We start from the raw sequence: 13,936 nt of genomic DNA, 5'->3' as shown, positions 1-13,936 counted from the left end.
AATGGGTCTTCCAAATGAACAATGACCCCAAGCAAACTTCCAAAGTTGTGGCAAAATGGCTTAAGGACAGCAAAGTCAAAGTATTGGAGTGGCCATCACAAAGCCCTGACTTCAATCCCATAAAAAATTTGAGGGCAGAACTAAAAAAGCGTGTGCGAGCAAGGAGGCCTACAAACCTGACTCAGTTACACCAGCTCTGTCAGGACACTTATTGTGTGAAGCTTGTGAAAGGCTACCTGAAATGTTTGACCCAAGTTAAACAATTTAAAGGCAATGCTACCAAATACTAATTGAATGTATGTAAACTTCTGGCCCACTAGGAATGTGATGAAAGAAATGAAAGCTGAAATAAATCATTCTCTCTGCTATTATTCTGACATTTCACATTCTTAAAATAAAGTGGTGATCCTAACTGACCTAAGACAGGGAATCTTTTACAAGGATTAAATGTCAGGAATTGTGAAAAACTGAGTTTATATGCATTTGGCTAAGGTGTATGTAAACCTATGACTTCAACTGTATATGTTTGGGGTCAATAAATGGTGTGTAGGAACTCTGGGTATTGAAAGTTACTGAGAGGAAGTGCAGAAAGTTCATATTCTGTTGAAATATATTAATGATCCTAAGGAGAGAGGCAAAGGGCAACAGTTTAGTTACAATTCCTGATAAGGAAGGCCAGTTTCTGAGGAACTCGGACCATGAGAGATGTGGACCTCAACTCGGGATAAGATCAGCAGTTGAAGATAGAAGACACTGCGGGGAGGTGGGCCATAGGGGCTCACCCCGATGACCATCTGATTATAGTCCTATCTCACACACACATTTCCACACCCATAAGGGTCCTGGGACTTAGGCAGGGCCATGATAATACCAGTAAGAGGAACCTACTGTGTCTCTGCCTAACACCAGAGAAGGATTAGTTATCTTAGACATGCAAGGAGATGACTCCGCCTAGTTGTAAGCTATAAATATGTGCTTGAGTGACTTGTATGTTGTGTTTGCAGCTCAAGCACCCATTGAGTTGAATCAACTTGGTTTGAGCTTTTCCCAGATGTCCGTTCGAGTTTGTTCAGAACTTCGTTCAGAGTTTGTTCAGAGTTCAACACTTTTATATTGACACTTTCTATTTTGGATTTTGCTACTATGCAAGTAACTATTTCACTGTACCGTTTACACCTTCTGCATCCTGTGCATCTGACAAATATACTTTGATTTGATATAGTGTGTGTTCCCAGAGACAGTAATGTGAAGAACAACATGACCTACACCAAAGTCCGATTAGGATATAGGCCAATAACTAGATAAAGTGTACTTTTACCTTGAGTTTTTCTTACGGAAGGCTACTACTTTCACGACTTTCAGCCTTGAAATCTTTGGTTGTTTACTACACCACCTTACTCACTTTGTTTAGCACATGGCCTCAGGCCTTAAAGAGATGGGCGGGGCTATGCATAAGAGGGTGTGAACGATGCTGAATGAGTAGGAACAAACAGGTGTAAAAACCAAACCACAACTTTTCAAGGGCCATTTCTCAAATGTGGGGTTACAAGTTGATCAACTTTCAAAGTAACTTAGCTTTTTTTATTGCAGTGTACGATAAACCATTTTGAAGCTCTGACTCTGTACTTTTATCCAACGTCAAAAAACACCATTTAAAATATTGGAACATAAGACCGAAAAAGGGGTCTTATTTGTTAGGGGAGGACACATTTGTTATTGTTATTGTTTTGAGAAAATTAGCATCCAGCATCGGGGTAAAGAAAATATAGTACATACTCTTCTGTCATAGCTGTGGGAAGTAGGGGTGCAGAGCGTGTTGCACCCCCTGAATTAAAAAAAAATCTATAATAAATATTGATGAATAAAAAAGTAGTGCATAAGAGGAGTGCACTTGGGACTTCACTATTCCTGTATTAGCGGACCAACATAGCCACCTGTAGCACGGGCAAACAAGGGCGCGTGGAGAGGGCACTTGCTTTGGCACTCATAAGTACAGTATGTATTCACTCAAAAGTATGTCTTGACTAGAAAAAGAGTTTACTCGGTCTAGTGTACAGCATAATTACTGTTGGGAAGTTGAGAAACCGTGATAACAGAACTCACTGTTCATCTGGGCCCATATTCATAAAACATCTCAGAGGAGTGCTGATCTAGGATCAGGCCCTCCCTGTCCATATAATTGTATTCATTATGATCTAAAAGGCTAAACTGATCCTAGATCAGCACTACTTAGCTTCTTCTCTTCGCTTTATGAATACCGGCCAAGACTTACTTCATGTCCAATACAGCAGTACTGTGTGTACTGAACTGAACTGTACTGTACTGTACTGTACTATGGACAATAAGTACAGTGGGGTAATGCTATGAGGAGGTCATAACCCTTAGGTGACCACATCACAATGTAATGAATGTCCAGACATTTATGGCTGAAGGGGGTGTAATCTGTAAATCACTATCAAGGCATGTGTGTGTGTGTGTGTGTGTGTGTGTGTGTGTGTGTGTGTGTGTGTGTGTGTGTGTGTGTGTGTGTGTGTGTGTGTGTGTGTGTGTGTGTGTGTGTGTGTGTGTGTGTGCGTGTGTGTGTGTGCGTGTGCGTGCGCGTGTGCGTGTGTGTACTCACTGTCGACGCATGCGGCACAGACAGTCTGTGTTGCTCCACATGGCTTGATGACTCCCTCCCCGGGCTGGCACTGCTTGCAGCACTCCCCAGTGGTGGTGAACTTACCTGAGCTACAGGCCTCCTTATTGGCTAGAGCTCCGACCTGTCAATCAACAGAAAGACACAGATGAGGATGTTTGATCAAACAACTAGGTACGAACAACAACAACAACAGACACATGGAAAGGCCAAACACACGCACACACACACAAAGGAAGGGAGAACACATGAAAGCTCACTGTAGACTCTAGAGCCATGAATGTGTACTTATAACACTCATAGAATACACACAAAGGCAAGGGAATGCACTGGTGGTTAATGTGATGTGTGTGTGTGTGTGTGTGTGTGTGTGTGTGTGTGTGTGTGTGTGTGTGTGTGTGTGTGTGTGTGTGTGTGTGTGTCTGTGTGTGTGTGTGTGTGTGTGTGTCTGTGTGTCTGTGTGTCTGTGTGGCGGAGTTGTTTGTGTGTGTGTTAGTTAGGTTGAATACTCTGGGCACTTCTTACACTTCTTAAACTAAACCCAATGTTCCTAAAATTGGTCCCTTAAATGCTACACACTCCATACGACCCTTAATCTCCAAAGTAAATCTTCAAAAAGAGAAGCAAAATGCGTTTTGACAGTGATGCTAATGAGAGCTGACAAGAGAGCTCTCTCTTTAGCCCTTATGAAGGTAGCCTGTTATGGTTCCGTACTTCCTCTTTCGATACAAGGAATTAGCCGAAATGCTAACTTTTTGAGTTACTTACATTGATAACTGGTTTCATTTTTTTCATGATATGCTATTTGAACCAGTTTGTGTGTGGACACACACACACACACACACACACACACACACACACACACACACACACACACACACACACACACACACACACACACACACCACGACTGAGGGGACATTTGCTGTCTTTTTAGAGCAGCTCTCTTGTCAGTGACATTGTGTGTGTGTATCCACACCAATTTACATACCCAATGCATTCCCCCTTCAGGAAAAAGGTTGTCCGTTTCACACTCTTCCCCTCTCCCTTGCTCCTCCTCCTCTCCTCATACCCCTCACCTCCAGTCCCTTGACCATTCCATTCCGTGCCCCATCCACCTCTAAGTCCCTGCTAGTCCCATTTAAACCCTCAGAGCTCAAGACCACTGTGATGTGGTAACACTTGAGTTGACGGACAGATTACTTTGGAACAATTGACAGTTTCTTGAGTTTTGCTCAACATTCTATAGCGTGGTATTGAAAAATATATTACTTACATTGATAACATGTTTTATTTTTGCGTGATATGCTATCTGAGCAAGTTTTGCAATGCAAATGTTTTAGTTTACTTGTTAACCTTTAGTTGAAGGTAGTCATATTACAGGTATGTATAAAAACCACAATTGGACTTGCCAAAAATGTTCAAAGTTCACGTTTATTGTCACTGAGCAATTTCCCCTTAGATAGGCCAGCTGCAAGGCCAAAATTGGCTATATTGTAAACATTTATGAAATAAAAAATGTGCTTCATGTGCTAAATGTAAGGTTAGGGTTAAGGCATTATTGTTAGCAGTGTGGTTAGTTCGGGTTCGGGTTCGGGTTTGGGTTAGGTTTAAAATCAGATTTTGTGGCTGTGCCAGCTAGTGACCACTCTGTAAAACTGCCTCCAGAACAAGATTTAAGATGAAAAATGTTAACCTGCTCAATCTACTTGGCTGTGTCTCATATGGCACGTGCTACTTTTGACCACTATAGGGTATAGGGTGTCATTTGGGAAGCATCCCTTGCTTCTTCTGATTCAAGATTTCTTATAGCCTCAGGAATGGGTGTAGTACAACATGTTTCAATGGCCAAAAAGTACAGAAAGTCACACAAAGTAATTGTGCGCTCAGTTGGATTGGTGGAAAATTAGCTGTTAGCAATTAGAAAATGCCAAAGGATACCTGGTTCATGACACAAGTGAGTCATTGCTTGACTTAGCATATAGTTCCATTAGTTTATCGTTTATCGTTGTGTTTTTTTATCAAGTCAGTTATCCCTGGAGAGTCAAGAGCACAGGTTGATCACAAGGCTTGGAACGGAAAGTGTGGAACTCGAGGCTGTTCTCTATCCCTCTCTCTCTCACACACACGCACAAACGAACGCACGCATACAGTATGCACACACACGTACACTGATGCCCACACAAGTCTGACAACCACACACAAACACACACACACACATCAAATTATTTTTTAGGGAACAAAACTTGAACGTTCCACCAAGCTACTATTTGAGTACATTTTCACTTGGATGCACTTAACCTTTCAACCTCAGCCTGTCAACAGCTGTTAAGCCATTAGACATTGACTACATCTACTACTAGGACAACAGTAGCTATTCCGGTAAAGCTGGCTTTAATTTAAAGGTAGCTACTCTCTGAGCCTTTATCAAATAACAACAACAAAGACAAGTGCTTTTAACTGTCAGGTAAATCATTTCTTCGTTTTGGGAGCGGTTTGGGCATGTCAGTGTCGGTAATATGACAAATGTATGGGCTGTGTCCCAAATGGCACCCTATTCCCTATATGGTGCACTACATTTGGCCAGACACTTAGGGGGTTCTGATCAAAAGTATTGCACAATGTAAGGAATAGGGTGCCATTTGGGATAACCGATGCTGAATCATCCTCTCTAAATGAGAAAGGGAACAAAAGAGAGAGGGAAAGAGGAGTGAAGGGGACTTAAACTCATATCAGTATTGCATGCACCGAGGCAGCAGTGGAGGCAGCCTGGTCTCATAGACTAAACGTAACATCCAGGACACTCAAATGAGTTTGATGTTAATTTTGGTATGGTTATTAAGGCACAAACTAAAAGAGGGTGGTTGGTCGGGCGGTCGTATAAGGCAAACAATCCAACTGTTGTATTTGAATCTCATCACGGACTACTTTAGCATTTTAGCTATTTAGCAACTTTGCAACTACTTACTACATTTAAGCTAATTTGCAACTACTTGGCATGTTAGCTAACACTTCCCTAATCCTAACCTTAACCCCTAACTCCTAAACCCAACCTTAACCCTAACCTAGCTCACGTTAGCCAGCTAGCTAATGTTAGCCACAACAAATTTGAATTATTTGTAACATATAATACGTATTGCAAATTCGTAACATATTGTACGAATTGCAATTCGTAACATATCATACGAATTGTATACTGAACAAAAATCTAAACGCAACATGCAACAATTTCAAACACTTTACTGAGTTACAGTTCATATAAGGAAATCAGTCAATTGAAATAAATAAATAAGGCCCTAATCTATGGATTTCACATGACTGGGCTGGGATGCAGCTATGGGTGGGCCTGGGAGAGCATAGGCCGACTCACTTGGCAGCCAGGCTCACCCTATTGGGAGCCAGGCCCAGCCAATCAGAATTTGTTATTTTCCCCACATAAGGGCTATATTACAGACAGAAAACTGCACATTTTAAAGTGGCCTTTTATTGTCCCCAGCCCAAGATGCACATATGTAATGATCATGCTGTTCAATCAGCTTCTTGATATGCCATACCTGTCAGGTGGATGGAATATCTTGGCAAAGGAGAAATGCTCACTAACAGAAATGTAAACAAATTTGTGCACCAAATTTGCTAGAAATATTTGGGTGTACGGAAATGTCTGGGATTTTTTATTTCAGTTCATGAAACATGGGACCAACACTTCACATGTTGCATTTATATTTTTGTTCAGTGTAATTCATAACATATCATACGAATTGGATGATGGACAGCCACAAATGAATACAAACAATACGAAACAAATGTATCATACTAAATGAAGGGAGACAGCTTTACATTACTATATTACGTTTACCCCTGAGTTCAGGTTGGTGAAGGATACACATGCACTGGCCTGCACGCACACACAATGCACAAACTGTGTGTACCAGTCGACACTGGACAGAAATTAGTGATGGAGTGCTTGTTCCAGGTTTAGTTTGGTCAAATAACATTTATTCACAAAATAACTGTAGCCGAAAGAGTAGAGAGTAAAACCTGGTCTCAGAGCATTTAGTATTATCCGAGACACTCCATTTAGTATGATAGTCACATGTGCCGAATACAACAGGTGTAGATCTTACAGTGAAATGCTTACTTACGAGCCCCTAACCGACAGTGTAGTTTAAAAAACATATGGATAAGAATAAGAGATAAATAAAAGTAACAAGTAATTAAAGAGCAGCAGTAAAAACTAACAATATATACGGGGGGTGCCAGTACAGTGTCAATGTGCGGGGGCACCGGTTAGTTGAGGTAGTATGTAAATGTAGAGAGTGACAGTGTGGTGGAGAGGGGGGGGGGGCAATGCAAATAGTCTGGGTATCCATTTGACTAGATGTTCAGGAGTCTTATGGCTTGGGGGTAGAAGCTGTTTAGAAGACTCTTGGACCTAGACTTGGCGCTCCAGTACTGCTTGTCGTGCGGTAGCAGAGAGAACAGTCTATGACTAGGGTGGCTGGAGTCTTTGACAATTTTTAGGGCCTTCCTCTGACACCGCCTGGTAAAGAGGTCCTGGATGGCAGGAAGCTTGGCCCTAGTGATGTACTGGGCCGTTCGCACTACCCTTTGTAGTGCCTTGCGGTCGGAGGCCAAGCAGTTGCCATACCAGGCAGTGATGCAACCAGTCAGGATGCTCTCGATGGTGCAGCTAGAGAACCTTTTGAGGATCTGAGGACCCATGCCAAATCATTTCAATCTCCTGAGGGGGAATAGGTTTTGTCGTGTTCACTTCACAAAGATATGTTACATTTCGTATGGTATGTATTAATTTGTGCATGTCCCTCACCCATTTCATATGATATGTGCAGCAGTTGACACTGGACAGAAATTAGTGATGGAGTGGCTGTTCCAGGTTTGGTTTGGTCAAATAACACTCATTCACAAAATAACTGTAGCCAAAAGAGTAGAGAGTAAAACCTGGTGTCAGTGCATTTAGTATTATTATCAGAATGATATGTTACATTTCGTATGTTATGTATCAGTTTGTGGATGTCCATCACCCATTTCGTATGATATGTTACAAATTACAATTAGTATTAAATGTTACGAATTTGAAAAACATACAATATATTATGACTTTTCAAATGTAAAATATATTACGAATTTGCTAAACGTATGATATGTTACGAATTCTAGCTAGATTGGCTAGGTGCCAAAAAATTGGCTAGGTGGCTAACATTAGCTAGCTGGCTAACATTAGCTAGGCTTGGGGTTAGGTTTAAGTTTAGGAGTTAGTTAAAGGGTTAAGGTTTGGGTTAGGGGAAGGATTAGCTAAAAGAAAGGTTAAATTAGGGTTAGGGGAAAGGTTAGCTAATAGGGTTAAGGTTAGGGTTAAGAATAGGGGAAGGTTTAGCTAACATGCTAAGTAAACTCAGCAAAAAAATAAACATACCGTTTTCTGGACCCTGTCTTTCAAATATAATTCGTAAAAATCCAAATAACTTCACAGATCTTCATTGTAAAGAGTTTAAACATTTTTCCCCAGGCTTGTTCAATGAACCATAAACAATTAATGAACATGCACCTATGGAACGGTTGTTAATACACTAACAGCTTACAGATGGTAGGCAATTAAGGTCACAGTTATGAAAACTTAGGACACTAAAGAGGCCTTTCTACTGACTCTGAAAAACACCAAAATAAAGTTGCCCAGGGTCCCTGCTCATCTGCATGCACGTGCCTTATGCACGCTGCAAGGAGGCATGAGGACTACAGATCTGGCCAGGGCAAAAAATTACAATGTCCGTACTGTGAGACGCCTAAGACAGCGCTACAGGGAGACAGGATGGACAGCTGAACGTCCTCGCAGTGGCAGACCACGTATAACAAGACCTGCACAGGATCGGTACATCCAAACATCACACCTGCGGGATAGGTACAGGATGGCAACAACAACTGCCTGAGTTACACCAGGAACGCACAATCCCTTCATCAGTGCTCAGACTGTCCGCAATAGGCTGAGAGAGGCTGTACTGAGGGCTTGTAGGCCTGTTGTAAGGCAGGTCCTCACCAGACATCACCGGCAACAACGTCGCCTGGCCCAGACAGGACTGGCAAAAAGTGCTCTTCACTGACGAGTCGCAGCTTTGTCTCACCAGGGGTGATGGTCGGATTCGCGTTTATCATCGAAGGAATGAGCGTTACACCGAGGCCTGTACTCTGGAGCGGGATCGATTTGGAGGTGGAGGGTCCGTCATGGTTTGGGGCGGTGTGTCACAGCATCATCGGTCTGAGCTTGTTGTCATTGCAGTCAATCTCAACGCTGTACGTTACAGGGAAGACATCCTCCTCCCTCATGTCGTACCTTTCCTGCAGGCTCATCCTGACATGACACTCCAGCATGACAATGCCACCAGCCATACTGCTTGTTCTGTGTGTGATTTCCTACAAGACAGGAATGTCAGTGTTCTGCCATGACCAGCGAAGAGCATGGATCTCAATCCCATTGAGCACGTCTGGGACCTGTTGGATCGGAAGGTGAGGGCCAGGGCATTCCCCCCAGAAATTTCCGGGAACTTGCAGGTGCCTTGGTGGAAGAGTTGGGTAACATCTCACAGCAAGAACTGGCAAATCTGGTGCAGTCCATGAGGAGTTCCACTGCAGTACTTAATGCAGCTGGTGGCCACACCAGATACTGACTGTTACTTTGGATTTTGACCCCCCCCCCCCCCCCCCCCCCCCCCCCCCCCCCCCTTTGTTCAGGGAGACATTATTCCATTTCTGTTAGTCACATGTCTGTGGAACTTGTTCAGTTTATGTCTCAGTTGTTGAATCTTGTTATGTTCATACAAATATTTACACATGTTAAGTTTGCTGAAAATAAATGTAGTTGACAGTTAGAGGACGTTTCTTTTATTGCTGAGTTTAGTTGCAAAGTAAAAAATTAAAAAATAAAAAGTAGTAAGTAGATGAAAAGTTGCAAATTAGATAAAATGCTGAAGTTGTCCGTGAAGAGATTCAAACTCACAACCTTCGGGTTGCTAGACGTGTTGCGTTACATGCCCATCCGTCCACTCCATCATTAAGTAACCATCTGTCGTACGTAACCATACCAAATGTAACCTAACATACTTATTTGAGTGTCTATAATGTAATCGAGACGGATGTTGTTTCCAAGGTTCGCAGCTATACGTTGTGCATAAATGGAACGGGAAAATAAATATGCAGGATGAAACTGTGTATAGGCTATAATATATGCCATTTAGCAGACGCTTTAATCCAAAGCGAAAGTCATGCGTGCATACATTTTACATATGGTCAATTGATAGTCCCTGCTCAATATGGTCAATTGATAGACCCTGATCCGAATACACTTCATAATTACGTTGATATCATGTTAAATGGTTACTTTACGTGCGTGGTGGATCTGCGAAGAGGGTTGTCTCCAAATAGGCGAACAAGAGGACGATGGGGTGGGTTTGACAGAGTGAATGAGGTTATTTCCAGAGTATTGGATGAAAGAGTCTATGAATGAGATAGACTCACGTAGTGCATGTTAAAGTGTATGAATGAACAGAAACTTTAACATGTACTACAAGATGAAATTACTTCACCAAAGAAGCCTGTAGAAATCACGACTCGTAGCCTGGCACTCTAGCCTGGCACTCTAGCAGCCTGGCACTCTAGCCTAGGCTACACCGTCCTACCTGGATGTGCAAGTGACAGTGTTGTCGCTCATACAGCGGCGTGAATATGCACGAGGTAGTTCAAACAACTTAATAAAAAATTGACCATGCAAAAACACAAGGTGAATGTTACAGAAGTATATTGACACCTACCGCTCCGAGTAGAACTGTTAAGAACAGAGTACGCATTCTGAATCCTCGTCACTTCTTCGAAATGTATGTGTTTTTCCAATAGGTCAACGGACTGACGAGAAAAGCACTAAAAAATAAGAACATCATTTATTTCGCGGGTAAAGTATAGATAATGCCCATGCATAAAAAATATACGTCTCTATTTTATTATCTTATGTTTCCGAAGTCTCCAAAATAACTGAGTCAGTCCATGTATTGGAGTCACTGTATAATAATTATCCTCAGCAAGCAACCTGCAGAGATTTACTCATGCAGTAGCCTATGTTGCGGGGCAGTCCGGGCGCACTTGCGAGAGAACAGCCCACAGCGCGGAACAGAGAGATGTACAACTGATAGGAAGTATATTCTCGCTCCAGTGCAGCTTCTCATATGACAGCTGTGCTTGTTTTATGGACTAAGGGCACGCCCACCACTCCAACATTCATGTTCTGTTTTTTTTGCTTTTACAAAACAACAAACCTGGGACTTTTCACCGCCTTTTCCCTTCCAGCGGCCCCGCGGCATCTTTGCACATGCAGACCATTTACACTTTTATTGTCTGATTAGATTACCGCGCATAAGTAAATAATTACAGGCTTGTGACTCAAATTTCCCAAATAGTCTATGCCAAATCACTATTGCCAATTGCGTAACAAATTAAAGTTTAGGTCATTCAGTGCAGAGACAACTTTATCATAGGGGAATTGACGTAATACGGTTATAGACTACTGTAGTGTAGGCATACCAATTGTGACATTATTTATCGCCTTTGACAGGCTGTACATTTGTTATTGATGTTATAACAGGCACTTGTGTCTTGCCTAATGAAAGGAGACCTAATAAACGTGGTCTAGCCTCTTTTTTTTGACAGGTATAGTCTCCATTTAGCCTCCTGTAAATTACTGTCTGATAAAGACATCCACTAGAGGGCAACATAGGTTAAATACTCACGTGCCATTGTGCACGGGTCAATTATTGAAGTGATTTAAAACACGTTTCAAGGTATTAAATACACAAGTTCTTCGTGAGTAAGGCATTACCAACATCATCGTAGGCTTTACCTACAAGAAGACAGGTGCATACAGCACAGGTAAGAAGTATTTCAGCTCATGTGCTGGTCAGAGCATCAATAATGTATTTTGTGCATTATTTTACCACGTGACCTTACCATAGCCATGCCTTTGAGCACAGAAACCAGATGTGTCAGGTACAACATAAGACCTTCTATTACATATTTACCAACAATTGTTTCATTCAACATCATTCCAGCTCAGAATATTTGCCAGTGCGGTTTGTGTTAGCTAATGTGTATTACCTACGTGCTACTGAGAATTAACCACGAATTGGCCGATGGTCATTATACAAAAATAGGCGAGGCCTACTCAATCTTTAAAAATAAGGGCATTTTCATCTGAGAAGTCAAGTATCATAAGTTATCATCCCTTTATGCCCTACAAAAAGTATCTGCGTGCGATGTTGTTGATTGAAGAGGCTCGTTGAGGTTGGAGCTGAGTGAAGAATATAGATGCAGCTGTGCAGCTTCACAGAAAACCCTTGAAGGACAAGGAAGTATTTTGATGCTGAAGGAAGAGGTTCAGGTTTCCTCCATGGGCCAATGGATGCCCGAACAGACTCAGTATCGATCCTGTAGCCTTTCAGGCAGTGTATCATCAACATCCTATGTCCAGCAGTATGTTGGATATCCTCCATAACCCACTGATTAATAAGGTAAAAGAGAACGTGTGCGTCCAAAACAACACCCTATTCTCTATGTAGTCCACAACTTTTGACCAGGTTTCGCACGTGGTTTTGGTCAAAAGTAGTGCACTGCATAGGGAATAGGGTGCCATTTTAGACACAATCAATGATTGATTTGGAGTTCAGCCGGAAAGATAGTGTTTCCAATTCGTTTATCTTTTTTAGCAGGGTGCAAAGACCCTCGGAATAATAGGCTACATGCATCCTACAGCAAATCTTTCAATTGAAATTTGAATACGTCCAAAATTATTTTAGATGGGGGACCACAAAGCTTGGCAAGGGAGTCGGTGCAGCTATGAAGTCTATAGGCTAGTGATGGGTGCCTATTAGTGCCAAATTACTGATGCTTTATTGATTCAAATAATTATACACCTATTGACGATTGTCCGTACAGTACATCACTGATGCTCATGTGTTGACGACGCGTATAACTCAGGGGAGAATGACTGCCCCCTCTGATTGAAGCCAACAAGTTCAAGGCCGACCGTGGTACTGTAGGCATTGTTTGCAGAAAACAAGATACACCATTATAGTGAAGGGGAAAATGTAAATCTTCGTAGTCAATCTTTGTGTAAATAAAATAGAAATTCAAAGACAATCATGGTACCAATAATTGCTTTTATTCCACAAGATGTATGTACTTGAACAGATTTTAAAATCGCACACAGATAAGAATGATTTAGTAGCTGGGTGATTCTTCAACTAGGGGCACTACAAATATTTGTATGTTAAGTTCACCCTGGAAACACCCCATACTTTTTTAAACACCTCTCTATCAAGTATTTTAGCTACTTTTCAGGTGCATTTTATACCTTCATTTCACTATTTTGCCCTTGTCCCTGACCCAGACTTTTAAGCTTCTACTATGTTTTTCTATGAGAAAACATGAACAATTACACATGATATAATGTTATGTACCACAGAAAGAGTCAATTAAATACAATCTGTATCAATATTTATTGTGAGTATGCCCTTTATATTGTTTTTCACACAAAATATACCTGTCCTTTGGGAGTGGTGTCATTTCCACCACTGAGGACAAATTCCTCATTAATCAAGTTTTTTCAAGAGAATGTTAATTTAGTTACCATGGAAACGCATTGTGACACTGAAGCACATGGATGCAGTGGACAGTTGTTCCTGATGTGATGTCCAGAAGTTTAAGAAAAATCAAGGTAAATGTTGCTTGTGTAGAGAATATTTTAATTGTCAGTCATTTCCAAACAGGCTATAATTTCTTTAGTTTGTGGTAGAACTTTTGAAATGTTTTTATATTTTATGTATTTAGTGTAAACAATATGCTAGCTGTAATACTAACCAAAGCGTGCTTAGCAATCTGTCAATTTTCTCCAGACACTGTAGAAGTGTCATTTCCATCACAGTCATTTCCATCACAAACTTAAAGTGTGGTGGAAATGACAGAAAGTGGTGGAAATGACACAAATCCATTATCTTACTCGTTTTTACTTTTTTTCTATTTTTTTTTTTAAACTTTAGGATTATTTAATCATGTTTTAAATGAATTTAATCTAGAAAATGCTCCAAGGTTTCACAAGTTGAAAACTAAGTAGTATTTGTATTTATTCTTAGAATATGCCACATAAAACAGCACAGGGGTCATAGACACATAGAAACAAAATATAAAATGATCCTATACGATACCAGGAACATCTGAAAAATGACAGGGAGAGATACTGGAAGA

The 13,936-nt window shown here is 41.2% G+C and overlaps 1 protein-coding gene across 1 annotated transcript in view; it reads right to left on the bottom strand.

The window, feature by feature from the left end:
• Positions 1–10,860, bottom strand: part of LOC139368253 (nerve growth factor receptor b) — an 80,734-nt gene extending 69,874 nt beyond the window's left edge. Inside the window, exons 1-2 of the mRNA XM_071106967.1 lie at positions 10,459–10,860; positions 2,621–2,762 (exon numbers count right to left, since the gene is read on the bottom strand). Coding sequence (XP_070963068.1) covers positions 2,621–2,762; positions 10,459–10,494 — 178 coding nt within the window. The 5' untranslated portion in view covers positions 10,495–10,860. The remainder of the gene's footprint in view (positions 1–2,620; positions 2,763–10,458) is intronic.
• Positions 10,861–13,936: the final 3,076 nt, after the last annotated feature.

The sequence above is a fragment of the Oncorhynchus clarkii genome, chromosome 16 (genome assembly GCF_045791955.1).
Source record: "Oncorhynchus clarkii lewisi isolate Uvic-CL-2024 chromosome 16, UVic_Ocla_1.0, whole genome shotgun sequence".
Classification (NCBI taxonomy): domain Eukaryota; kingdom Metazoa; phylum Chordata; class Actinopteri; order Salmoniformes; family Salmonidae; genus Oncorhynchus; species Oncorhynchus clarkii.
The sequence above is the reverse complement of the archived record's forward strand: the minus strand, read 5'-3'. Positions and strand labels throughout refer to the sequence as shown.